This window comes from Meleagris gallopavo, chromosome 5 (genome assembly GCF_905368555.1).
Source record: "Meleagris gallopavo chromosome 5, MGAL_WU_HG_1.1, whole genome shotgun sequence".
Taxonomy (NCBI): domain Eukaryota; kingdom Metazoa; phylum Chordata; class Aves; order Galliformes; family Phasianidae; genus Meleagris; species Meleagris gallopavo.
In genome coordinates, this window is record NC_139408.1 from 57,623,853 (window position 1) to 57,650,988 (window position 27,136).

General features: G+C 52.3%; 1 protein-coding gene across 2 annotated transcripts; it reads left to right on the forward strand.

The window, feature by feature from the left end:
• The first annotated feature begins 1,971 nt into the window (after positions 1–1,971).
• ATL1 (atlastin GTPase 1) lies at positions 1,972–27,107 on the forward strand. 2 transcript variants are annotated; one of them, XM_085225917.1, is made up of 14 exons: positions 1,972–2,310; positions 12,546–12,793; positions 13,151–13,285; positions 14,029–14,133; positions 14,810–14,860; positions 16,091–16,147; positions 19,602–19,694; positions 20,533–20,671; positions 21,428–21,555; positions 22,096–22,152; positions 22,909–22,980; positions 23,807–24,238; positions 25,684–25,698; positions 26,321–27,107. In XM_085225917.1, the coding sequence occupies exons 1-14, from the start codon at positions 2,277–2,279 to the stop codon at positions 26,429–26,431; spliced, it is 1,677 nt and encodes a 558-aa protein (XP_085082043.1). In that variant the 5' UTR covers positions 1,972–2,276; the 3' UTR covers positions 26,432–27,107. The 2 variants fall into 2 exon arrangements, with proteins under 2 accessions (XP_085082043.1, XP_085082044.1); XM_085225918.1 differs by lacking the exon at positions 25,684–25,698 and having other exon boundaries at positions 1,985–2,310.
• The last annotated feature ends 29 nt before the right edge of the window (positions 27,108–27,136 follow it).

A 27,136-nucleotide genomic window follows, 5' to 3' on the forward strand; every position in this document is an offset into this window, starting at 1 on the left:
CAGCGTGGGAACAGGCCTGGATGGGATGGGAAAATGGAGACCCTCTGAGCAGCCCCCAGTGTGCAGTGGCACCTGAAGCAGAGCAGAAATTGTGCAGCACCCACCCGGCCCTTACATAAGCATTGCACAATGCTTCTGCTCACGAAGGGCTGGGGATGGGAAAAATGATGGTAAATGCTGCTGTGGTAAGTGGGCCAGGCGAGGCAAGGTGAATTATGAAACTGCCCCCGTGAGCAATGTGCTTTATTGGGTTTAAATCCAGGTTTTCTGCTCATTCTGTGGCCTTTTCAGTGCCGCGTCCCCCAGCACTGCAGCTTGCTGACCCCACGGCCACGCTCATTTTCTGCACAGCACTTTCTCTTTTTGCCTTTCTCCCATTTGGCATTGTTTTTCCTTAAGAATCCTTCCACTGTGTGCCTGCTCAGCCCTGAAATTGACTCTTTGTGAGCTGCAAGAACTTAAGGATGCTTCCGAGGGAGGGCTATTCATGGGTGGAAAAATGAAGGCAGGAAGAATCAGAGAATGACTTGGGTTGGGTTGGGTTGGAAGGGACCTCACAGCTCCCCCAGCCTCACACCTGCCATGCGCTGGGTGCCCCCAGCTCAGGCTGCCCAGGGCCCATCCACGGCCTCAGGCACCTCCAGGGATGGGGCACCCACAGCTCTGTTGCAGTGCCAGGGCCTCACTGCCCTCTGAGGAAAGGTGCCACAAGGGAAAGTGAAAGTGAAAAAATGCCTGTAAATGGGGCAAGACAATCTTGACCTAAGCTGCAGTTCTCAAAAGGAATGAGGAAACAGGACCGGAGCCCATCATGGCTTAATTAGACTTTCAAATTATCAGATCTCCTTTCCATCCTCATCCTCCTTTTATTTTTTCTTTTTTTTCCCCCCCTCCCCATTTCCCAGCTGCTTTTCTTTTAATCTCCTCTTTCAACCTATTTGAACTCTGCATGTTTCCAGCATAAGAAATCTCCTCTTGCAATGCAGTCTGCTTCTCGGGCTGCTTCAAAGAATCAACAGACGTACATGGCTTTATGTTATATATATATTAAATCATAGAATCACTGAATGGCCTGGGTTGCAAAAGAGCACAGTGCTCATCCAGTTCCAACCCCCTGCTGTGTGCAGGTCACCAACCAGCAGCCCAGGCTGCCCAGAGCCACATCCAGACACACTGAATGCCTGCAGGGATGGGGCATCCACAGCCTCCTTGGGCAATCTCCACTTATCGAGGGCTTAGCTCCTTTTCCCATCCTTTTTAGGTTCTGACTGTGCTGTCCCTCTGTAATCAATGCAGGCCATACTTCAAGAGCTGCACTGCACTTCTTTCAGAAGGGCAGCACGTAACTGTGGTCCCGGATCCATCAGCAAGCCTTACCACCAGCCATACACCATGGACCGGGCTGGTCACCGCCCACATTTTGCCCCTGGGTGTTCCCGTGCACTTGTGCTGAGTCACCATTTCAAAGAGCAATGTATCAATCCCAAATACAAGGGGTCAGAGCGGGGGGAAGTCTGGTGGGTGACACAGAGTCACAGAATGGCCTGAGTTGGAAGGGACCTCAAGGATCACGAAGCTCCAACTCCCCAAACCACAGGCAGGGCCACCAACCTCCACATCTCACAGCAGCCCAGGCTGCCCAGGGCCCCATCCAACCTGGCCTTGAACACCTCCAGGGATGGACGGGGCATCCACAGCCTCTCTGGGCAGCTGTTCCAGCACCTCACCACTCTCACAGCAAACAACTTCCCCCTCACATCCAACTGAAATCTGCCCTCCCTCAGCTTCAAACCATTTCCCCTCGTCCTGCTGTTATCTCAGAGGGAACGGTTTTAAACTAAAAGAGGGGAGATCTGGGTTAGATGTGAGAGGAAATTCTTCACGCAGAGGGCGGCGAGTCCCCGGCACCGCTCCCAGCCGCGGGTGCCCCATCCCTGGAGGTGCCCGAGGCCGCGGATGGGTTGCGGGCAGCCGAGCTGTGGCGCACCCAGCCTACAGCAGGGCTTGCGTAGCGATGTCCGTTCCCAGCTGCCCATTGTGCGATCGCTGAGCCGCACCTTCTTGCGGCCCGGCCGCCGGCAGGCTGAGCGCACAGACGTACAGCAGGCTCCGTCCCCCGCCGCCGGCGCTCCCCGCGGGGCCGGGCCGGGCCGTGCTACGCCGTAGCGGGCGGGGATGCTGCCGGCGCCCCCGCCCGCCCCGCTCCACCGCGGCAGCCGCGCCAGACGCAGCGCGGCTCGGAGCCCGCACGGAGCCTCCCGCAGCCGCCCCGCGCCATGGCCCGGAACCGCAGGGAGAGGAGCAGCTGGGGTGAGCGGCGGGCCGAGCGGGGGGCAACGCGTCCCGGTGGCGGTCGAGGAGGAAGAGGAGGAGGAGCGGGGGGCGAGGGGGGGGCACGGCCGCGGCCCGCCGCTGTGCCGAACAATGCCGCGGGGCGGGGGGCGAGCCCGGCTCCTCCCGGGGCTCGGCTCGGCTCGGCCGGCGGGGCGGGGCGGGGCGGGCGGTGCCGCACGGCGGGTCCGGGGCAGGGGAGGCGGCCGGGGGCTGCGGCCGGTGGTCGGGCCTTCTGTGTGTGTGTGTCTGTCTGTCTGTCAGACGTCTGTCTGTCAGCCTGCGTCCGTGCGTTGGATGCTGGGGAGGGGGTCCGTGCCGTGGGGCCGTCCCGAGCGGCCGCCGCCCTCAGCCGGGGCCCGGCCTGTCGGCATCCCCGCCGTCCCTTCGGAGCCCCGCAGCCCCGCACGCAGCCCGCCCCGCGCCCAGCGAAGGCTTCTCGGTGTGCCGCAGCCCTGCGAAGAGGGGCCGCTTCCACACCGCTCCGCCTGAGCCCTTGGAGCTTTTAGCATTGCCAGCGAGGAGGAGGAGGAGGAGGACGAGGAGGAGGAGGAGGAAGTCTCCTATCCGCCTTCCTGCAGGCCTTCCCGTCTCCCAGCTGCCTTCTTGCGGGCAGGAGGGGAAGGCTGCGTCCCCCTGCAGCCCCGGGGTCCCACAGGTGGGCTGTGCCCCATGCACCAGCCTGGCCTTCACCTGCCCTGCTTACCGCCTTCCTCACCCGGTAGAAATTCAGCTCAGACGGCGTACAGCTACTGTTTGAGGCTGCAGGAGGCATGATGTGTCATTCCTCGTGTTCCGATCCCTGTAGTAAGGCATCAGAGCTCAGGGCACCCCGTCTGCAGGTGAGAGGAGCTCTGATGTTTAGATACACAAATTAGGTTCTAATTTGGATAGATGAGTGGAGTATTTCCCATGGTAATGATTAACGGCTCGGGGACATGTTTGCAGAAGCACACAGATAACGGAGGCTGTGATTGAAGCCAACGGAGCATGCGGTGTTCTTTTTGCAGGAGGAAATAAGCGGTGTGTGCCTGATGAGGGCTGTGTGTAACCGTGACTGTGCAGGAAGGAGCTCAGACCTCGGGTAAACGGGGCTGACAGCTCGCAGCCAACACTGTGACATTCTCAGCTGTGTCTCACACGAGTGTCTGTCCCGTTTTTATGCGGGTTGAGCATTGCACGCACGTACGTGTGCTTGCACTTTCCCTTTGCATCTTGATAGTGTGAGAAAAAAATGCACATGATGTCAAAACAGATTTAAACGGAGAAAAAAAGCCATCCCAGGAGGTATAGGCTTGGTCTAGCAAAGCAATTAGGCACGTGCCTGGTGTGAGCATACTGCTAAGCCGTGCTGGAGTGAAACGTGGTCTGTTGCTGGTTTGCTTCTGGGTCAGCTCTGCAAGGATCTGGAACCTCATGTGGATTGATCACCTTCCATCCATCCACAGACCAAATACAGGGTATTCCTAGAGTGATTTCCCAGCACTATGCCACGCTGCTAGACACTGCGATTAGTCCGAGAGCCAAATGCTGTATTTTTTAGTACCAAACAGCTTCCTTTATTAGATGCCTGCATGTGTACGACAGCAGCTCCTCTCCTGTAAGATGGGTTTTGTCTGCTGCCTGCATAGTGACATCAGTCTGTGAGGTGAGTTCCAGTGCCGTGTTTCTCAACCTGTCTGCTGAAGGAGCTCTTGGAGCGGGTCCAGAGGAGGGCACTAAGATGATCAGAGGGCTGGAGCACCTCTTCTATTAGGAAAGACTGAGGGAACTGGGCTTGTTTAGCTTGCAGAAGAGAAGGCTCTGGGGAGATCTCATTGTGGCCTTCAGTGCTTGAAGGGAGCGGATAAACAGGAGGGGAACGGCTGTTTGTGAGGGTGGGTGGTGATAGGACAAGGGGAATGGTTTTAAAGTGAGACAGGGGAGGTTTAGGTTGGATATTAGGAGGAAGTTTTTCAGCCAGAGGGTGGTGAGGCACTGGAACAGGTTGCCCAAGGAGGCTGTGGATGCCCCATCCCTGCAGGCATTCAAGGCCAGGCTGGATGTGGCTCTGGGCAGCCTGGGCTGCTGGTTGGCGACCTGCACACAGCAGGGGGTTGGAACTGGGTGAGCACTGTGCTCCTTTGCAACACAGGCCACTCTATGGTTCTATGCAGGAGGGGTTTCAATCTCCAGCCATCCAGGCAGTAAGTTCGGACAGTAAAAACACGGCACTATTTTGGAATGGATCAAACTTTGCCCCAGTTCCTAGTTGTTAGGCAGTCTGAAAGCTGCTCAATGCAATCCTCCATCTCAGTTTCATAAAAACAATTTACTTTTCTAAAGATCCCAGAATGAATTAAGGTGAGCAATTGCACGGCACCCAGGAGGAATTGCTTCCAGTCAGCTACCAAGGCTGTGTTACTGCTGCATGCATACCTCCCCGCCTGGTCGTGCAGGGGCACGTTGTGCATGTAGCACGGGGCTTAGCCCTGGGCAGGAGGTCAGCATAAGGCTGTGCATCATTGGAGGCTCTCTTACAAACGTGCTAAGTGGTGCGGAGAGCTTATGGCTGCTGCTAGTTGTGGGATGGATGGCTGGGAGAGCTGTGCATGGAGACATCATAGAATCATAGAAAGGAATCGTAGAATGGCTTGGGTGGGATTAGATCTTAGAAATCGTCTAGTTCCAACCTCCCTGCCTGAGAAATCACACTGTGTTTTCATCAGAGAAAGGGATCCTGCTTTCTCCTGGTCTGAATCCCGGTGGGTGCAGTATTACCAAGGTCTGCAGTGTGTGGCAGTGATATTTTTTTCTGAGATTCCTTGTGCTTTTCACCGGCAGCTCTTGGCTCCCCCTGTTGTGGCAAAACCACTCGAGATCTGCTCCCAGTCACTCATTTAAACAGCTCAGATGAGTACAAAATATGTGAAATCTTTCTCTGCCCATCATGGCACGTGTTGTAATCCAAATGACCAGCTCGTCAAGAGTTCAGTTTCAAAACCATAAGGAGGATTACAGAGGTTCCTGGTGAGGCTTTTCAAACTGGACTTGAGCTTAATGAGGGCTGTTCATGGGGCCTGGCTGTCAGGAGGGGCTGAACAGCAGCTTCTGGAGGAAAGATTTTCTTCCAAAACAGAACAGACTGAGTTCATCGATGTCACACTTTCTGCGTGTACAGAAATGGGTTCAACTGAAAAAAGAAAAAAGGGTGATTTTTGTGTACGTATTGCATATATATTTAAGTAATATTGCTAACAGCCTTTTTGTTTGTTGTTTTGCTTGTGACTCTGGATGCCATGAGTCTCCTGAAGAATGAAAGCTGAGGCTTTTCAGGCAGGTGGGCCTTTACACAAATGCTGCTAGAGATGAGAAGTTTCACAACAAAATTCCTAGCCTGTAAATGAGAAGGGAAGATGAGGTGTTGGGGCTTGTGAGCGAGCTGAGCCAACAGTGCAAGCTAGAGACCCAAATCCCTGAACAGTGTTTGGTCTTTGTGTGCCCAGGGTTTTGAGAGGTGGCATTGCACAAAGAATTTGAACAGCAGGGTGTGAGTCAGTCGGAGATGAGCAGGAGCAAGTCCAACCTTGCCCCTCCTGGGGAGGAACAAAGATGTGCTGAGCCTTGAGCACATGTGCAAGAAACACGTCGATGTGACACGCAGCAGCATGGTTAGGGGGCAGGCAGTGATGGGTGATGGTTAGCCTTGATGATCCTAGAGTTCTTTTCCAACCTTAATGATTCTATGATTCTGTATTCATAGGCAGCAGGAATTGTGTTAACCCCCCTGCACCACTGACTGCAGCCACCTCCAGCCGTGTTGTGAGGCAGAGGCGCATTGTCAGGCTCTACAAGGCACCGTGTGCCAGTGGATCACCTCCAAAGCCACCTTGGATTGGGGATACTCCAGCTTGTTGTGTCTTCACAAGAAGTGTTCTTGTTTGCCACCAGGGAAAGGAGGAATTAAGTTTCCCAAGTGGGGTGGAGGCTCACGAACCTCTGTCAAGCCAGCAAAATGTATTTTAAGCACTCTGTGTGTATGAATATCTCACCAGTTTTGGAGAAGTATTTGTGCAATGTCCATTTCAGTCACTGTGTCTCACCTGTATGTGGCTGGAAATGTGGTTAACAGTCCTAGAATTTCTATCTGAGAAACAGATGATGGCCTTTGGGTGATGTTGTCTTAGAGATACACTTTTGACAAACAGATGGGATTCAAGTTCCTTCAGAGCATCGCCCACTTAGCTTTGAAATTGGCTGATCCTGGCATGGGCATAATAACCACAGAACTGCCTAACGTGGCCTCACATTTCCTGGGAAACTTCTAGAAGGGAATCTCTGTGATCTGCCTTGTTCCCAAAGAAGTTGGTGTGCCTGTGTCTCTGAAGCTTGCCAGCCCTGGCAGTTCTGCACTGATGGGTGCTCTGTTGTTTCAGAGCTAGCTAAGGCACAACAGTTCGTGAGAGTGGAAGGAAATGTTGTTTTCACCTTGTATTTTGGCATTTGAAATGCATCTGTCTTAACAAACAGTTTGGTGGCTAGTAATCATTCCAGCTCTTCACAGAATCACAGAATCATAGGGGTTGGAAGGAACATCTGGAGATCCCCCCGTTCAACCCGCTGCTAAAACAGGTTCCTTACAGGAGATTGCACAGAAAGCATCCAGGAGGGTTTGAATATCTCCAGAGAAGGAGACAACACCACCTCTCTGGGCAGCCTGTTCCCATGCTATGTCATCTTACAAAGTAAAGAAGTTTTTCCTTGTGTTCATATGGAACTTCTTGTGTTCCAGTTGGTGCCCATTGCCCCTTGTTCTGTCACTGGGCACCACTGAAAAGAGCCTGGCCCTATTCTCATCATATCCACCCTTAGATATTTATATTCATTGGTAAAATCCCCTCTCAGCCTTCTCTTGTCTGGGTGAACAACCCCAGGGCTCTCAACCTTTCCTCATAAGGGTGATGCTTCAGGCCCTGATCATCTCTGTGGCCCTCTGCTGGGCTTTCTCCAGCAGTTCTGTCTGCCTGGAAGTGGGGAGCCCAGCACTGGGTGCAGTGTTCCAGATGTGCAGAACAGTCGGGAAGAAGAACCTCCCTTGACCTGCTGCCAGTCTCTGTGCATCGCAGGATACCATTGGCCTTCTTGGCCATCACGACACACTGCTGCCTCATGGTCAACCGTTGGCCAACCGTTGGTAAACTATTGGTCAACTGCTGGTCAACTGCTGATCATCAGGACACCCAGATCCTTCTCTGCAGAGCTCCATCCTGGCAGCTCAGTCCCAGCCTATGCTGATGATGTGGTTATTTCTCCCCAAGTGCGTGACCCTACACTTGCCTTTGTTGAATTTCATCAGGTTCCTCTCTGCTCAACTCTCATGTGTTGGCACAGCCTTTTGGTGTGTCAGCTGCTCCTCCTGGCTTCGTTTCATCAGCTGAAGGTGTACTCCATCGCCTCATCCAGATTAAGATGTCAAAAGAGACCGGCCCCAGTACTGCCCCGGGGAACACTGCTAACTCATGTTTCTGCTAGCAGCCTTCCACTTGGGAGTGTTATCAGAGTAGTCACACGTCTCCCTGATCTGTCTGCCATTGGAAGAAGGAGTTGAGCTGGCCATGCTGTTCTGATGCCAGCTGGATGCCTCAGGGCTGGCTGGAAGAAGATGCAGGGCCAGTTCTTTGCGTAATGCCAGTGGATGGATGGAAGAGGGCTCTGCCCGGCCTGGCAGCCCTGCTTGCCCTCCTGAAGGTGCTGGCTCCCTGGAGCACCACTGTCTAGACAGACACCTGGCAGCTCCGCACCTGGGGAATTTGCTGATTCCCTTGGTGCTTTGGGATGCAGCTGTGCCCCTCTGCACTTGGGAAGGAGAGCTCTCCAGCTGAGCCTCTGTGCAGGACTGATACAGGTTGCAACACTCCCTCCACCTTAGCTCTCCAGCGTATGCTTTGTTTCAGTGCTTTATTTCTTGTTTTCCTTCATTAGCGTGCTAAGATGCCGAGTTCTGTGCAAGCCTCTCTCGCAGAGGAGAGGATCTCTGGTCCCCACTCAGCATGGCTGCTTTTCTGATCCTTAGCTGGTGGTTGCATGGTGCAGTTGGCTCAGCACGAGCGGAGCCAGCAGGACTCGTGTGTGGGAGCTGGAAGGGGTAAGTGCCAGGGATGCCGTGGCCTGGAGATAGATGGCTTTCTCTGCCCAAGCTGTTTGCACAGGGCAGATAAGCTTTCTGGCAGCCGGAGCCCTCTGGAGAACGCACCGAGGGATCCAGGCTGAGCGCGATCTGTTCTGTGTTTGGCTCCTGGAATGGGTAGCAGCACTGTGATACGTTTGTAATGCAAACAGCTGGGGCAGAAACAGCCTCAGAAAGGATCCACACAGCTATCGCTGCTGACTGAATTAATCCCCGGAGGGCTGCTGATAAGCAACCAAATCCCATCAATACAGACATGGTTCATTCCAGAGAAAGAACCAGTTAGAAATCATAGCATCACAGAACCCGAGCTGGAAGGGTCCCATAAGGATCACTGAGCCCAGCTCGTGGCTCCAGAGAGGACCACTCAAAAATTAAAGTTAAAAAAGTTAAACCATTAGACTTCTATTTTCTCTCCTTGGTCATTTCTGTTGTTCCATGCAGCTAAGGCTTTTGGAGCAGCAGCTGCGTGGTCAAATCAGTGTTCTGTAGCAGTGGCCAGGCTGCAGCCCTTCTCCTCCCGCAGTGCTCCAGCAGGTGAGGCTCCTGGGCTCCCCTGAGCAGGGCTGGAAGCGGTCCATGTCGGGGTGTGCTCTGCAGCCCGTGTTTGCACAGCCCGTGCCCTGGCTCCTGGGTTAGTCTGTGGAATGAAATGTATTTGTTGTGCAACTCACTGAAGGAAAAAGCTGACTTTCCTAGTTGGCCTCTGGTCTCAGTCTATGACTTGTTGGTCCGTGACGAAGGAAGAGCATGCAGTTCTCACCGAAGTATGCTGCGTGATCAGTGATGTCATTTATCCAGTTTATTCTTCTGTAGGGGCTCAATTATATTAGACGTCAGTCCTGACGCTTGGAACGTGCTGTATTTGTTTACTAAACTTCATTTAATTTTAACCATAAATAATTCCTACAGTGACTGAAGAAAGCTCAGTTCTCCCATGGACTCAGGCTGTGTCGGGGCTGCCTGCAGGAGCGGGGCCATTTCCTCACTGCTGTCTGACAGCTCAATAGGAACGAATGCCAATTCCCATCTCCTTCATCTTTCCGCTTTAAATCACTGTATGGAAAAGAGACGTGGATTCCACCCTGCTTCGGAGTCGTGGAAATGAGCTGTTATGAAGTGGGGAAAAGGAACTGTATCCTGGCAGTGAGTGAATGAGCAGCTTGAGAATTGACGTAATCGCACGGCGCCGAGAGAGAGGAGGAGTTGAGTCAGAAAATGAGAGAAAGCAGGAGAGCGTTTGGGAGAGCTGAGGCCTCCTTCCCTCCCCTTTTGGCCAGATGATGTTTTGCCATTGCCAGGTACACCTTCCTTCAAAGCAGATAACTAATTTATGCTGGAAAGAGCAATTAAAATAATTGATTTCCAGTAATGCGCACCCAGCTTATAAAAACATCTCTGGCAGATAATGCAATAACCAGAACACGGGAGTTTCATCACATGGAAATAAATAGGAAGGATCGAGTTTGGTTTGCAGGCAGCTACACGAAAGCAGAAGAGATAATGGGGCTGAAATTAGCTCAGGGCCCTGCTTAACGTAATGCCTTTCCTCCTGATAGCTCCAAGGAACTGGAAGAGCAGCACATCCCACTCACTGTGCTCTGTGTGATGAGCAAACAGCCTGGCTGCCCACCGTGCTCCAGCTGATGGAAGAAGGATGTCCTTCAGTGGAGCGTGGCCACTCAGATTGCTGCCTGTGTGCAGAGAACCTCCCCAAATCCATCAACACTCGGTGAATTAAAAGCAAAGGACAGCACTACCTGTTAGTGCTGGTTGCTGTTGGCGATGGAGGAGGGACAGCTGCCCACCGTTCTGCTGCAGGGTGGGTCACCCTCAAGGAGCTGCTGCAGCTCTCGGCTGCTCCTGATACTGTCAAACTGATCTAATTCTCATGTGAGACAGTAAGAATTCGTTAGTGGAATTTTCCACTGAGGTGAGAAGATCTCTGCTCTTCCTGGAGGCCACATCCAGGCACCAGCAGCAGGGAGCTGGGTACCAAGCATCCCTCATGCTGGCAGGGCAGGATGGTCCTTAAACAGGAGTCGGGGTGGTTGGATCCACAGCAAGGTCAGGTCTGAGCTGGGATATCCTTTGTGCCCACCTGCAGTGTCCCACTATGGGATGACTGTCCCTCTGTCTGTATGCTCTGTGGAGGGGACCCAGGGGTGGCACAGCTCTGTCACCTGCACACCGGGTGGCCTTGCTATGGCTACAGCCAGCAATGTTTAGATTTAATTCCATTTACAAATGTTTTCCTGCCTCCACCATGAGTCACATCCTACAAGGACCTCTCTGCTGTCCTTTCTGTGCAGCTGTAGAAAGAAAAAAAAAAGGGACTCGCTTGGCTCAGCATTGGGAAACAGCAGGAGAGAGGAATTCCCAGTTGTATGCTTTATATGGCACTCACAGCATGGCAGTCCCTACAAAGACCACCAGGTTTGGCACCTGTCTGCTCTTGTCTGCTGGGGAGGACCTAATGCTGGAGGAGGTATTGAATGCATGCAGCAAGCAGGCAGACAGCGTTCTGAGGTTTTGGGTGGCTCCGTGTTGTGTGCCTGCTCTGGGCTTTGGGGATGGAGAGGGTTTTTCTTGGAGTGATGTTGCCCAGGGGCTGATGCTGGAAAGGCATTCAGTGCTGCTGCAGCCTGCTGCAAAATTTTGCTTTTCAGTGCATTGGGGACTTTTGCTTTGCTAAGGGAACTCCAAGCATCGGGAAGAAAAGATCTTTGTCTTTCAACTGGGAGCAGAGAAAGCTCTCAGTATATGTCCCAGAGCCCCCAGAAATCCCCTAGCAACAAGGCTTAATGATCCTGATATTTCATAGTGGGATCATAGGAAATCAGAAACTCGTACAAAAGCGCCGTTGTTGCCGGAGCCATCTTTATCAGAGGCCCAGAATGGGCAAACCCCATTCCTTGTGGTATTTATAGTTTGCCTTTCAGCATGTCTGTGCATCGTCCCTGTGCTTTGCAACAGCTGGGACAGGCTGAAAGCAGGGCCGTGGGGTCAGGGCTGAGCTGGAAGCCTGCAGGCTGAGGCAGTGAGGAGGGATGCTTTGGGGAAACGTGAGGGACTTTCCAATGCATGCTCCCTCCCCACTGGTGAACAGGTTTTACAAGGCCTCAGGTGAGCTGGTCAGCGTGGTGCATTGCCTTTGCTGTTCCTCTCCTGTGCTGGGCAGCTGGGAAGCAATGAAAGCACAGTGGCAGGAGCTGGCCTGCTGAACCCCAGGGCTGTGGTTCCTGCTGTCACCGTGGCAGTGAATGGGCGCTGTGTGTCTGAGTGCCTGTGTGTCCTGTCTGAAGGCTCTCAGCAAGCTGTCGAGGGGGAAGATTGCAGAATTAACACTCAGAGCCTTAGTGCAGACTGCAGGTTGGACAGGACTCTGGGCTGTGCTGTTGCCACAGAAACTGCAGTGACATACAATCACAGAATCACAGCGTGGTTGGGTTGGAAGGAACCTGAAAGCCTCCCCAGCCCCACTCCTGCCATGGGCTGGGTGCCCCCCCAGCTCAGGCTGCCCACGGCCCATCCACAGCCTCAGGCATCTCCAGGGATGGAGCACCACAGCTCTGGGCAGTGCCAGGGCCTCACTGCCCTCTGAGTAAAGAATTTTCCCCTGGCATCTAACCTACATCTCCCTTCTGTGTGTTATCAACATGATTCTCACCCTAAATCTAGAACACAGCACGGTATAAGCTGCCAAGGGAGATGTCGTGGCCTCAGCTGAGGCTGATGGAGACGTCAGGACAACCTTTGTGCATGTAAGAAGGTGTTTCTGAAGGGAAGAGAATAATCTGTTCTCCGTGTCAACTCTTGTAGGAGCATTTTGTCCAGGAGGGTTCCAGCAGGGACGGGCTGACGGATTGCCCCAAAGCAGCTGGCAGCTGTGTCATGATGTCTGGGGAGTGCTGCAAAGACATCTGCTCTAAGTCATGCTGTTCTGGGGTGGATATTTTGGCCAGCTGATCTGTTACAGCCCTGTCCAGTCCTGCTTTCCATCATTTCAGAAGGAGCCAAACAGTTCTTGTGTCACTTGTTTCCACAGGTAGTTTTGCAGACAAGGCTTACGAGTGGAGCTCAGAGGAGGAGGAGTCCGTGAGGAAGGCAGGACCTGTGCAAGTCCTCATTGTCAAGGATGACCATTCTTTTGAACTGGATGAAGCTGCACTCAATCGCATCCTCCTCTCAGAAGCCGTCAGAGACAAAGAGGTTGTGGCTGTGTCAGTTGCTGGAGCTTTTAGAAAAGGAAAGTCCTTCCTGATGGACTTCATGCTGCGATACATGTACAACAAGGTATGGCTGCAGCTGCACCTGGCTCTTCCCACTGCTGCTCAGTGCTCCTGTGTGCCCGGGGCTGATCAGGAAAGGACTCTGGTTTGGTGCTCTAGAGATGCTCCAGCCTCTCTTTAGCATGGAGGAGCCTCACAAATTAAAATAGAGATGCTTGCACAACCCCATGCAGTAGTGGGTCTCCAGTGGGACGCTGCCTTCCTTGACTCTGGAGCAGAAATGTTCACATTTGCTATATTGTAGGAAACCTCTCTTGTGAGAGCTGCTTGTCTCCAGTGCTGGGGTAGAGGCAGCACAGAAGGGAGGTGTAAAAACACAGTGAAACGGGAAATTCAGCGTTTCATCTGTTCTCACCTGCAGGAAGCAGTGGACTGGGTTGGAGATTACAACGAGCCTCTGACTGGTTTCTCCTGGAGGGGAGGATCTGAGCGGGAGACGACCGGCATCCAGATATGGAGTGAGGTTTTCCTGGTGGACAAGCCTGATGGTAAAAAGGTATTTGCTTCTGTGCTGTGTGGCTCTCTAGCTGCGTGTTACTCATCAGGTCGTCGTGCTGCTCCAGCTTTGCCTTGTTGGAGGTGGCTGAAATGGTTGTGCAGGTTTTTGATACATATCCCTGATTCAGCATGAGTGGGTTCAGTGCACCGAGTGATAAGATGTCTGAGTGTTTCCATGTGTCCCTGGCATCATCCCTGCCTGTCCCTCTAACTCTGGGCACCTCAGAGATCATTTCTCTGCTGTTCCCAAGATCTGGAACTCGAGCCCCTTGCAAACTATTCCCCGCTCCTAAAGCAGTAGCTGTGACATGGAACGCCTTTATTCAGGGAGGTCATGTACAGTGAGAACTGGGAAATCCTGCAAATTCAGCTTTTAGGCAGGAATATTTGTATCTGTCAGCTCTTCAGTGAAGTTGAGATATGCTGCTGTATTTGGCTTCCGTGACGTGAAGCTAGTGCAGGCTCAGGAAGAGACCCATCTGCACTGACAGCAAATGTCAGAAGAACAAAGCAGTTCCCTCCTCTGTGTTATGCAGCGTTCATTTCTTGCTGTCAGGAGTGACTGGAGATGCTCTTTTCCTTTATCTTCCACCAATTGTAAGTCTGAGGCTGGAGCACTGACATTCTCCACACACAGCTGATATTCAACCACCTGTCCTGTTGGCATTTGAGAACGGTTTTGCTTGGGTGCAGATGCTGACTGGGTGCATCCAGGCTGACCTGGAGCTTTCTGTCTCTCAGGTTGCGGTGCTGCTGATGGACACACAGGGGACCTTCGACAGTCAGTCCACCCTGCGGGATTCAGCCACCGTGTTTGCCCTGAGCACAATGATCAGCTCAATACAGGTAAGAAGGGAGATGTCTCCAGGAAACAGTTGCTAAAAGGTGGTGGCTGAAAACCAGCAGCTTGGCACCAGCCTAATGCAGCTGGGGGAGGGACAGAGACCAGCGTGTTGGCTGCGCTGAGTGCAGGGTTCAGTCGTGAGTGCACCTTTGCAGGGAACAGTCTCATCTCATCTCACTCCAAGAGCAAAGCTAGCAGCAGATGCACTCCTTTACTCTCAGCTGACAGAGAGGAAAGGATGTTGGTCTGGTGAAGTTCATGTGCCCTTGTCTCAGTGCTGCTGGAGAAACCTCTGGGCTGTGGGTATTCTACACAGTGGTTACTGTGTAGTAGTAAGGCTTCCCTTCCCTTCCTCTGATCTTTGCTTCTGGAGGACAGCATTAACAGGTTGGAAGCTGTGTCTTGAGACAGAGCTCAGCACACCGTATACACGGAGGAAACATTATTTACTCCTAAGAGGCTTCCTGGATGGGACATGACAGCCCTTGCTGCTGTTTTTGGAGCGTTTTGCTGTGCTGGGAGAAGCAGTGCCTGTCTGTCTGTCTGTCCAGCAGTGCGGCTATGCTTGGAGCACCAGGGGCCAGCTGGGCCTTTGTCTGTGTCCCTGTGGTCATGTCGTAAGCTTTAACCACAGTGATCCAAGGGACAATGCTCTGAAGTTTCTGTGTTTTCTTATAGGTGTATAACTTGTCACAGAATGTGCAGGAGGATGATCTGCAGCACCTGCAGGTAAGACCCCTTGTCTCTGCTGTTGTTTGTCACTGGGGTCCCTGGATTATGCTCTGCACTTGCGGGATGCTTTGCTCTGGAAAGGCACGTTTGCCTTTGGAGCTACAAAAGGGTCTCCGAGTTTCCCAGCTCTCATTTTGGTTCATGGGCATGGAGGAATAGTCACTTGTGTTGAAATGTGTCTTGGTTCATAGCATGCCTGCTTGGGGCAGGGCAGACAGTGGGACGCTCACCAGGAGCAGAGTCATGCCCTGTAGGTCTTTAGGGGTCTGTTATTTACTCCTAGAATCATGGAATCACAGAATGGCTTGTGTTGGAAGGGACCTTAAAGCCCATCCAGCCCCAGCCCCCACTGTGTGCAGGGATGTCTCCAACCAGAGCAGGCTGCCCAGGGCCCCATCCAGCCTGGCCTTGGACTTTTTGGTTGAGAAACCCAGAGAAATTGGTTTATAAGCCTGGATATTGACATCTGGTTGTGGATGACCCAGAAGGGTAGTTACAACTCTGAGTGCTGGAGACAAGCAGCTTTGGGGTGTTTGTTTTCCTATGGCACACATGTCCTGCCTGCCTCTGCCTACAGTTTTCTTTTTTGTTCAGTTGGCTGCTTGACTGGCTAGTTAGGATTTTTTATTTTCAGTAGCTTAAGGAAAAGGAAAGCAAAAGTCCAGCTGGAAAAATCAGAAGAGTTCTGCACTGTTTCACTCAGTAAACATTTTTTAACAATAATACTATATTTATGTTGAACTTATCCAGTGCAAACCCTATCTTTCAGTTGGAATTTGAAGCCATTATTGTTTAACACGTTGACCCACTTTTAGGCATCTGTGAAATACATTATTGGTGCCTCTGCTAAGAATCTGCAGTCCAGAGAGACCGGAGAGCCCTCGAATGCTGCTGTAGGCTGATCTTACGGTCTCTGCACAGTGGGGGTTTGCAGGGAAAGCACTTATTTCTGAATTCATTTCCACCCCTTCCTGGAGCATTTAAAGAGAGCAGGGCTCCAGCAGTCCCCTCTCACACGTGAAGTTTGAAAGCAGCAGCAAGCAGTGGATTGGAGCCATTTTTTCACAGATTTGGCAGCCAAAAACTCTAGACTGATTTTTTTCACCTAAGGGCTTTGCGTGGTGATTGCCCACAGCAGCTCCCTCTGCCCGTAAAACACGAACCAAACGTTGCCCTGCCTGTGGCCCCGGCAGCTGACAGTCCTCCTTCCCTTGCATCTCTCCCCAGCTGTTCACCGAATACGGACGGTTGGCCATGGAGGAAACCTTCCTGAAGCCCTTCCAGGTGAGTAGAGGCTGCTGGCCACCAGCATCCCCCAAACCGATGGCTTTGCCACGAGGTGTCACTGCAGCTTGCAGGACGGATGAGCAGGGAGGCGTGGAGACTGGCTGAGCTGAGGCGAAGGAAAGGCTTTGTGTTTCCTTACCCCCAAGGAGCTTTCTGAACACATCCAATCTCCTTCTTTCTTTCTGCTCTCAACCTTGGCTGCTGGCGGCTCCCCAGCCCTGCAGCGATCCCCTCACCCAGCAGGTCTGGATGCAGCTGGAGGCTGTTAGCTGAGCGAGGCTTTGTTCCCAGGGACAAAAGGCTTCGGTGCAATGTGATGAGTGCTGTGTGGCATCAGCTGTGTCCTGGCAGGGAACCACACAAGTGATGCTCTGCCTTGAGAGCTGTGCACGAAGCGATGCGATGTTCCCCAGTGAAGGAGGGAGAGCCATCCCTACAGCTCGGCCCTGTCCTGCTGCTCTCATGAGGCGCTCAGCTTTAGTGGCAGAGCTGTGGAATGAACACCCAGACAGGTTTGTAAAGTGCTGCCTTGGCTGTCAGAGCCTTGAGCTGCTGCCTGGGAATCCCTGCACTTGGCAGAACAAAGAGCATCAGCTCAGAATGAAGGATCAGCTCAGAGTGGCAAGTATAAGTGGGATTTTAACTTCAGATAAGTGACATCTGTTTCCCAGCCTGTGCATAGGTGGCATTCAAGAGAGGAGAGCATTAGGCAAACACCAGCTTGCTCTGGACACCAGAGCTGTGAGCGTGGCAGGAGGATGATGGGCTGTAAGGGCCCCTTCCAGGAGAAAGGTGAATGTGAGTGAAAGGAGAAAAGTGGAAGGAAGGGAGGTAGGCGTCCATGGATGGTTTTAGCAGCTGCTGTTGAGAAAGGTGGCTCAGCAGGTTGCTAAACCTGCAGGCCTGCAACAGAACAAGCTGTGGTTTGTATGGCTTTGGTAGTGGCTGTACTGAACCCTGTACTGCACCTGGAAGGCTGGGAAGGGGTCATAGAGATTTGGAAGGTTTTGGAGATCATTGGTACCTACATGAGCCACTATATGTATAGCCACAAATACTCACTCCCCTTACCCAGGTGCCCCCAGTGCCTTAGTCCATCTTCTAGCTTGCACCTACAGTAGGAGAGCTGGTTGCTGGATGCAGGATTTGGGAGCTTCCTAAAGCAGAAAGCAGTTGTAGAAACTGTAAAAGCAGTAATTGGGAATGGGTTACAGCTGCCTTGCTTTGCCTTCTAATATTAAAAGAGAATTGTCAATTTCCCCATAATCCTGGAAGGCAGGAGGGGCTTATAAGGTGGCTGTGGTTGGGAAGGGGGAATGAAATAAAAAGGTTAAAAAATACAACGAATAGACAAATAGAGATTTTTGGGGAGCTTTGAGTATATATTGGCTATAGCGTGGGTAGATGATTGGTAAATGCTGTTAAAGCTAGCAGTAAAAACGTATGGCCTGTCGTTGTAAGAACCAGGAGAAAATTGCAATACGGTACAGAAAAAGCCAGACATTAAATAAATATTTCTGTTCTTTATTTAAAAGTTAGAGGGGTAATCTTGCCAAATATTACAGTGAAAGTGAAATACTCCATCGGTAAGAAGGAGGCTGTAAGGAGACACTGTTAAATGTGCTTAAGTCATTAGGACTGGCTGTGGCTTTGCTAATGATGTGAGTGATGTCAAGTCACGCAGGTCTGTGGGCAGTAAGTCTGGTCACACATCCCAGTACCCATTTTACAAGGCCACAAGCTTGGCTGATAAAGGTAACTATCACTGTGGTTATTCTGCCTTCTGCGTGCCTTATCTCCATAAAGTGCTGGTGGAAATAGAGCCAACGATGCAGCCAGTCAGCATTGTCTGTTTTAATCCGTGTAAATGGATTAAAAACCCATTAACTGATAGATGGCTGAGGATGCTGAACTAATTGTAACAGGGACACGTCATCCTTCAGAAGCCTTTCCTTGGGGCTCCCCCCAGGCTCTCTCTGCTTCGTTGCAATCTTCAGCAGCAATCTCCGTGCACGTATGGAATGGCTGTGGATGTGGGGAGATCTGGGGGAGGAACTGATGGTGATGGGGCCATGTGAGCAGCACGCAGCTGCCTGTCCCCATCTCAGCACTGCCTCCTGCAGAGCACGTTTCAGGACGGCCATCTATTGCCATTTCCCACCCAGGAGGAGGCAGCCTGCAGCTGAGGCCGGACAAATTCGGCGTGGTGATGGGGAGCAACTGAACAGCTCAGCTAGAGATGTGGGGGGCTTGGAACCAAGGCAGCTTTCTTTGCAGAAGATGGTCTGCAGTTTGAGTTCCTTGGGTGAGGTTCTGAGCCTGGAAATCAAACTCGATGAATGGCTTTTGTCCTTGTGAGCCTGGAAAGGAGGATTTTGGAGAAAGCTCCTACAGGAGGATGCTGCCAAACATGCAGTGCGGTGATAGGGAGACGGTTGAGCTGGTGCTGCTGGAAAAGAAGCAGCACTTGGTGGTGGAAAATGAGCTTTTCCCTTCTGCTCCCCCACTCTGCTGTGTGCTGAAACACAGCCCTGCATGCTGACCGATGCCTTCGCTTGGCAGAGGGCTGAAGGTGGGTGTTGGGCACGGTGAGCACAGCAGGTCTGCTGCAATTCTGCTCGAGAAGAAAGGAAATAACTCCCAATTCAGACAGTATGAGGAGTGCATAATGTGTTTGTGGAAAAGTCCTAAGCATGGCCCTGCCTCCTAAGCGTCCTGCAGTCTCCAAAAGAACAGCATGTCCTGAAAGACAGAGCTGCGGGCGTTTGCTGTGGCTTGCAATGCCTTTAGGAATGGCCAACTCACTGCTCTTTTTTCTTTCTTTTGTTTTTTTTCCTGATGTTTTCTGGAAGAAAAATAAGAAGGGGAAACATTTTTTCCTCCCTCTCCCAAATCTTTGTTTTAAACATAGAGTTTTAGGGAGATTCCGATGAAATGCATTCTCCTCATTGCTTATTCCAAGGGACAGGAGATGCTCTGCCCCACCACTCGGGGTGCCCCACAACCTTCCATGGGATGCAGATGAGACACCAGAGATGTGATCTCTTCCAGAACCCACTTCTGTAAAGATGCAGAGTTGTCTGTGCCGGTATTTATTTATTCGTTGAATAGAAACGTCGGATGTCTCAATAAAGATTACCAAAGCCAACGATGTCTTACTCCTCCTCGTTATCCTACATGTGCTTCTCGTTAAAAGTCTGTCTGGAGAGCTGCCCAGTGAAAATGGCTGGAAAACGAGCCTGTGAAATTCCCATAGGATGGAGCTCAGTGCGGCTGGAGCTCGCTGCCTTTTGTCCTGCTTAGCAAAAATCCCTTTCTTGTTTTGCAGTCGAAATGACGGGTGCTGTTTTTCAAGCGAGGGACTCAGACTGTCATCCAGCAAATCCCCTCCTGATAACGTGTGGCTGAGCAGAGCTGCGTGGCACTGACTGCTCCTGTTTCTCTTCCCTAGTCCCTGATATTCCTGGTGCGTGACTGGAGTTTCCCCTATGAGTTTTCCTACGGCTCCGACGGCGGCGCGAGGTTTTTGGAGAAGCGTCTGAAGGTCTGTCCTTTCTCCTCTGGATTTCATGAATGATTTCCACGTGGGCTTTGCTCAGCTGCGAGCTGGTGATGATGGTTAAGGTCACACCTGGACTTGCCCGTGCCTTAAAATCACAGCAGAAATGTCTTAGAGAATCACAGAACCACAGAATGGCTCGGGTTGGAAGCGACTTCAAGGATCATCAGCTAGATGATCTAGATTCTAGTTGATCTTTGAGGTCCCTTCCAGCCCAAGCCATTCTGTGATCAGTGCCAGCCCTTTACCATGGGCAGGGCAGCCAGTCACTAAATCAGGCAGCAGATCAGGCTGCTCAGGGCCCCATCGAGCTGCCTTTGGGCACCTCCAGGGACGGGGTGTGCCAGCACTGCCCAGAGGAGTTGTGATTCTATGATTCTGCGTTGTAGGAAGCTGCATTCTCCATGCTGCAGTCAGTGCAGAGCTACCCTTCTGCTGGAGGGACAAGGAAAAACGCTTTAGTAATAGGCTCTTGTACAGTGAAAGCAATGGGCAAGGGCTCTGTGGGGATTAATCAGGAAATGCATGGGTGATTTGGTAGTGGAGAGCCCTGGTCAAAGGGAAGACAAGAATGGCCCTGGTGGGAAATCCCAAATGCTATTGCATTCGGGTCATGCACACGTGCACATTTTCCAATTGATAATAACATCCCCCAGGGCATGTGGTCAGAGATGTGGGTTGCTGGAGGAGCTCTGTCCTTGTGCTCCTGCATTGCACTGCTAAGGGATGCCCTCCTGGTGCGGGACGCCTCACGCTCCTGCTGGCACTGTTGTCCCAGCGTCTCTGCATGCAAGGGAAACCTGACCACACTGCTCTCCCACAGGTCTCAGGGAATCAGCACGAAGAACTGCAGAATGTCAGAAAGCACATCCATTCCTGCTTCACCAAAATCTCCTGCTTCCTTTTACCTCACCCCGGCCTGAAGGTAGCCACCAACCCCAACTTCGACGGAAAGCTGAAAGGTACAAAGCAAAGGTCCATTGTCAGGTTGATACCATAGGCTGTGCCGTGATACCTTTACAAGTGTTTTCCATGGAAGAGCTTCTGCAGTGCATTCCTGTTCCTCATGTGCAGCTGGGCAGAGCAGGGCGGACTGGTTGTTGCACAGCAGGTTGTGCTGGCAGCCTTGTCACACGTGCTCTCAAAAGAACCTTATTTCACTTTGAAAAGCTTTCCAAGGAACGTTTAACCCTCCTGACTTATCTGATCAGTGGTTCCCCTTCAGGACAGACTTAGTTAATCAGGTGAAATAAAAGGGAAGGGTAAAAAAATGGAACTCATCCCTCTGGCAAACCATGCTAAGGAGCAGCAGGGCAGGCGAGGCAGTGGGAGGGGGGGCTCTGCTGGAAGCTGAACTGAGGTTTGTTAATTCCTCCTTTAATTCAGGTGCTGAGCAGTATTTAACAAGTGCATACAGAGCTGGCTTAGGATTGTCAGCGTCTTCATCTCTTGTTCTCTCAGAGCTGTACTCAGCTTTTCTCTTGGCAAGGAGGTGCTGCTCTCATCAGCAAAAGCAAAAGTCACATCTGTCTTCCTGCCACTACTTTTGAGACAGTGAAGCTGGCTGGTGTATACAGAGCTGCATGCTCTGTTTGTGGGTTAACCTCCCTGAGTTACAGTGTCTGTGCCCGTATCCAGGCTCGGGTTCCCCCTCGTTGTGTGATGGCAGTGCAGCTGTGGCTGAGGGGTGGCACTGATGATGTTGGGCTTATTTCCAGAAATAGACGACGAGTTCATCAAGAACTTGAAGATTTTAATTCCCTGGCTTCTTAGTCCCGAGAGCCTGGATGTTAAGGAGATCAATGGAAACCACATCACCTGCCGAGGCCTTGTGGAGTATTTTAAGGTATTAGCTTTTTCCAGAGAAATTAGGCTTATTTGTTTGCGGCACGTTAGCGCTTCTGCTGTAATGAAAGGGGAAAGTGTCAGTGTGTTTGGCCGCGCAGTGAGCCCAAGGAGTGGGCAGGGCTCTTCCTTGCCATGGAGGACTGGAGGGAGGGAGGGAGGCTGAGGGCCGTATTCCCATTGCTTTTGGAAAACGCTGCACTGTGTTGTCATGGCTACTGGGACATTTTAATGCAAGACATCAGTGAGTAATTCTCACCACCTACTACCTGACTCCGGCTCCTTCTCCTTCAGTGAAGGACGGAGGTAGGTGCAAATCCTATGGGGTGGATGTTGGAGTGAGTGATGGGAGTGTGAGTCTTGAGAGACCCCCCTGCAGCACCCAAAGAATGGACGGTGAGCCGTGTGCTGCCTGGCAAAGCGTCCCCTGCTGAAGCCATCCCACGCCGGGAACCTCCCCCTCTTGGGGCTTTTCCCATCCTGTTGATGCTGTGCTGTAACGGGGTCTGTGCTGCACCTGATGTGATTTCATGTTTTGCAGGCATACATAAAGATCTACCAGGGGGAAGAGCTGCCGCACCCGAAGTCGATGCTGCAGGTAGGTGGGCTGTGTGAGGTGACATTCCTGCACTGTGGTTGCTGTTGATTTCCCATTAGCTGTCAGAGGAGTCGCACTAGTGCAGCACTTGGAGTCTCCCATGCTTTTGTTTTAAGTGCCTTAGTTTGACAACCCAAGCAGCGTCCAGCAGTCACTTCAAAGCCCAAAGGAGCTGTGCTGTGGGGAAGTAGAGGCAGCAGGGCTCGTGCAGGGCTGGGCTGCTGAGCTGCATTTTCCCTGCAGGTGAGCAGCGCTGTCCCCTGGCTGTGCTGTGAGCACACACTGAAGGATGTGCCCCGCGTGGATGCTGCAGTGCTGGGTCAGGGCTCTGCAGGAGGCTGCAGCTGTGGCTGTTTACATACCCTGAGCCTTTTGTCTGCTTTCTTGCCATTTCCCACAGCTGAAGCCAGAGGTTCCATTGCTCTGACTTGGAGGGGAGGAATCCTCTCCTGACGCAGGCTTTTGCCTGAGGGGACTGACCAGGGAAATACAGAAGGATCTTGTTTGGTGTTGGCCAGAGTGCAGTTGGAGAAGGGAGCTGGGTAATTCTGCGTGTGTGCTGGGGTACCACACGTGCCTCCAGGCCAAGAGCATGTGGATCGTGTGCCCTCAGGTTCCTTGCTGTCATTCCACTTCTGTGATCACAGGAGTTGGACTCAATGATCCTTCTGGATCCCTTTCCAGATTGGGATATTCTGTGATCCTTAACCTTACAATCCTGCAGCTGAACTTTGCACCCTTTTGCCCTTCTTGCAGGCCACAGCAGAAGCCAACAATTTAGCAGCAGTTGCCACTGCCAAAGACACCTACAGCAGGAGAATGGAAGAGGTGGGTGTGCTGAGCAGGCTTCCTAGCAAGGTGTCTGGTGCCCCGTGGCTGTCAGCATTCAAAGGGCGTTTGGGCAATGCCCTCAATGATGTGCTTTAACTTCTAGTTGGCCTCGAAGTGCTCAGGCAGAGGGACTGGATGGTCTTTGTGGGTCCCTTCCAACTGAATATCCTGTCTTGTCCTATCCTAGTCCTATCCTATTCTTTAATCTGTGTCGTGGCTGGTGCTAATTAGGGGATAAAGTCATTATATATCATTATAAGCAGCTTTTCACCTCTGCCCTGCCCTACCAGCCCATCTCAGCTCGGGCATGAGATGATTGTGATGTTTTAAGGTGAAGCTCAGACCTCAGCCTGTTTCCTGCCACTTCCAGCTCTGTTCTACGGTACTGGAGGTTGCTGTGCATTGGCGTGGGAGGGTGTAGAGCTGCATGGCCAGCTACTGTGCACTGCTCTGGGTCTGTCTTCGTGCTTGTGCCCGAAAACCCAAAGTGCTGATCCTCTGTAGCAGGAGAGCAATGCTGGTTATTTGAAGGTGGGCCTTTGAGTCTCCAGGTTCAAGTCTTGAGCAATAGCAGCTTGAAGACTCAGTCCCAAGAGGAGGGCAGGTCTTGTGATAGGATGAGAGCCAGGGGAGATTCAGGCTGGGTATCAGGAACAATTTCTTAGGCTAAGAGGAGGACAGAGGGGCTGGTTCCCGACACCAGTGTGGACATACATGTGGTTCATGCCAAAAGGGAGCGCACGGAGCTGCCGTTCTGGTGCTTTGCACGGCAGAACACAGGAGCTGAGGGTGCTGAGTGACCGTGCTGTGCTTTCCACTGCAGGTCTGTGGTGGGGACAAGCCCTTCCTCGCACCCAGTGACCTGCAGGCCAAACACGTGGAGCTGAAGGACGAAGCCGTGAAGCTGTTCCGTGGGGTGAAGAAGATGGGCGGGGAGGAGTTCAGCCGCCGCTACCTCCAGCAGCTGGAGAACGAGATCGATGAGCTCTACATCCAGTACATCAAGCACAACGACAGCAAGAACATCTTCCATGCTGCCCGCACCCCCGCCACGCTCTTCGTCGTCATCTTCATCACTTACGTGATCGCCGGGGTGACCGGCTTCATTGGCTTGGACATCATAGCCAGTCTGTGCAACATGATCATGGGCTTGACACTTATCACACTGTGTACCTGGGCGTACATCAGATACTCTGGGGAGTACAGAGAACTGGGTGCAGTAATAGACCAAGTGGCAGCGGCGTTGTGGGACCAGGTAGGATAAAGAGCTTTTCATTTAAAACCCCCCCGAACCAAACCCACGTCCCAACCCAAGTTCTTAAGCATTGTTTCCTGGGGCTTTTCCTCCTCTTCGAATGGCTCCTGGGTTTGCATGTAGGATTGTTGGGTGCAGTGGGACGGTGTGCTTCAGTCTGTGCCTTAGGCCTTCTAGATGGGGAAAGCAGGGCCAGAGGAGTGTTTTCAGGTTGGGTTGTGGAGGTGATCATAAGGGGAGAAAAGTCTTGGGTCTGGGTGGCTCTCTGAGGGTGGAGGAGCACAGCGAGCTGAAGCTGGCAAAAGCCCTGGGCTCGAGTCTGATCCCCACAAGCTGTTTTGTTCTGCCTTTTTCTGCTTGTTTTTACCCATCCCAAAATGCTGCTTTATGGACGCTACTGCTGGCACAGGGCAGCATGGCGTGTGATCCTGCTGGGGAAGTGCTCAGGACCACACAGGAGTTTGTGTGCTTCGAGTGTCAAGGAGGAAACCCTGCTCCTCCCTCCTGGCACAGGGCAGGGATTTGGCTGTTGCTGGCTGCAGGATGTTAAGGCTGGGGCTCTGTCCTGCCTGCTTCAGGCTTGCCATCTCTCTTTGTCTTTGCTTTGTGCAAACAGGTGCAAAGGTCCTGGTTGGGTCCTGCTGTCAGACATCCCTAAAGCCTTAACAAAGGTTGCAGTGAGAAAACACTGCCCTTGGCAGCACTGCCCCTTGGTTCTTTTTTATCCAGGAGTGAGGAGATTAAGCTTCAATGTGACCACCTGCGCTTGCTCCAGGTGTGGCTAGAGCTAACCACACTTCATTTTTCACACTGAGCTGTTTATTGCTCAGCTTCTTCACCCCTGAACCAGGCAGCTATGTCACTCAGCAGGGCTGCCTTTAAAACAAGGCAAGCAGGGGCAGCTCATTGTCCCCTGCATCCCAGGTGGGTTCATCCTGACATCACGGTGGTGCTGTTGGTGCTTCTCGAGGGATGCTGGGTGTCGAAGCCCATCCCTGTGTAGGAACCTGGGATGAGTTCAGCACCATAGTGAGAACAGGATGGGGCCAGCAGAAAGTGAGAGGTATGGGTTGCCTGCAAGCTGCCCTGCTGGGAAATCAAGGAAGAGGTTAAAGTGCTTGCAGCTGCTTCCCAGCACCCAGCTGCTCCAGGCACATCTCAGCACAACTTCCCAATGAGGGGGAAGAGCACTCCTGAGAAGGAGCTCTGCAGAGTAGCAGTGCCTCTGGGGCTGTTGGTGCACCCGGGGGAAGAGCAGTGCTGGGAGCCCTCAGGGCTCTGTATGTGTGTGCTGTCCCTGTGGGTGCAGGAGGGCTGGGGGGTCCTGCAAGCATGCTGCTGTGGGGGCACTGAATGGAGACATTTGCTCCCTTGGACATGTGTGATACACAGAGATGCTTCTTTCTTTTTTTTTTCCCCTTTTCTTTCCCCAATGCCTCTCGCAGGGAAGCACAAATGAGGTAAGTGCCTCTCGGGTCCCCTTCTCCCCCCAGCACACTCCTATGGGTGCCTCGAGTGCTGGGGAACCCTTGGGAGGCGAAGCACGCGGAGCTGCTGGGTGCAGGGATGGGGGCTGATGGCAGCACGTGGCACCTCCAGTGCCTGGGGAAGGGCACTGCTGGAGGCCAAGTGGGGGAGAGAGTTCGGAGGCTTTTGTGTGTGTGTGTGTGCGTGCACACTTACATCTTTCTCCTATTAATTGTGTTTGGAGATGCTATGGGGTCAGCTCCACGGCACCACCCTGCTGCACAGTGTCAGTGCTGGTGCATTTTGCTGCCTTTGAGTGAGGTGGGAACTTCTAAGTGAGACGTGGAGCAGCTCTCGCAGGGGCCTAACCCCTTCTGTCCCATGGAGACAAGCACTGCTGGAAGTCGTGACTTGTGGGGCTGTGGGCTTTGCTCTATCTTTGTGCAATGCTAAAAGCTTAGTGAGCTCCTGAACTCGGTCTTTCCCCTTTCGGATGTCACAGCAGGGCTTTGAGGGCCCTTCCACCCAACCATTCTGCAGCTCTACAATCGTACACCATCGGGAGTGGGTGCACAAACCAGAGGGCGATCTGAGGCTCTCCCGTGTTTCTTGCAGGCTTTGTACAAGCTGTACAGCGCAGCAGCGACCCACAGACATTTGTACCACCACGCCTTCCCCGCACAGAAAGCGGAGCCTGCCGAGGGCCAGGACAGGAAGAAGATGTGACACACTGAGAGCCACGCGGCCCCGTCGGTGCATGAACGCGGCACGGCCGCCATCGGTTCAGCCCTTCATTGCTCCCCCATCGCGAGCTGCCACGCAGGACCAGACACGGGGCTCGGCGCCCAGCTTGGCTCTGCCCGTGCAGCACTGGCTGGGAAGGTTGGGGCACGTCTTGTGTTCTGTTCTGTGTACATAGCGGTGCTGCTGCCCACACAAAGTGCTTTTGATTTGCAATATCCAGCGTACTTCCCAGCTCCTTTACAAAGCCTTATTTCTCCCTTTTTAATTAATCATTAAGGGAATTATAATTTGCGTGGCACTGCAACTAAAGACCTTCCAAATCCTAGCGTTATTCCAAACCATCTTATGTCCAGATACTTGAACAGGTTGTAACACGTAACCACGGTTTTTTTTTCTTCGATTACAGCAACGTAATTAAAAATGTATTAACTTGCTCTGTCAGCAGCTGTGAGGACACTTATGCTATGGTATGTTAATGATATTGTAAGGAAAGTGTACTTTTCCATTCGTAACTGATGCACACGGTCTCACTTTGTACGAGTATTGGAGAAAGTCTCACTGTATTTCTGTATATATATCCGTTATAGTGCATAGGAATGTGGTCAGCAGTTCTATTCTTTTATTGTCAGAACTATTAAAGTTTGCTTTTTGTTCCTAAGGAGTCGGCTCTGGAGGCTGTGCACTGCT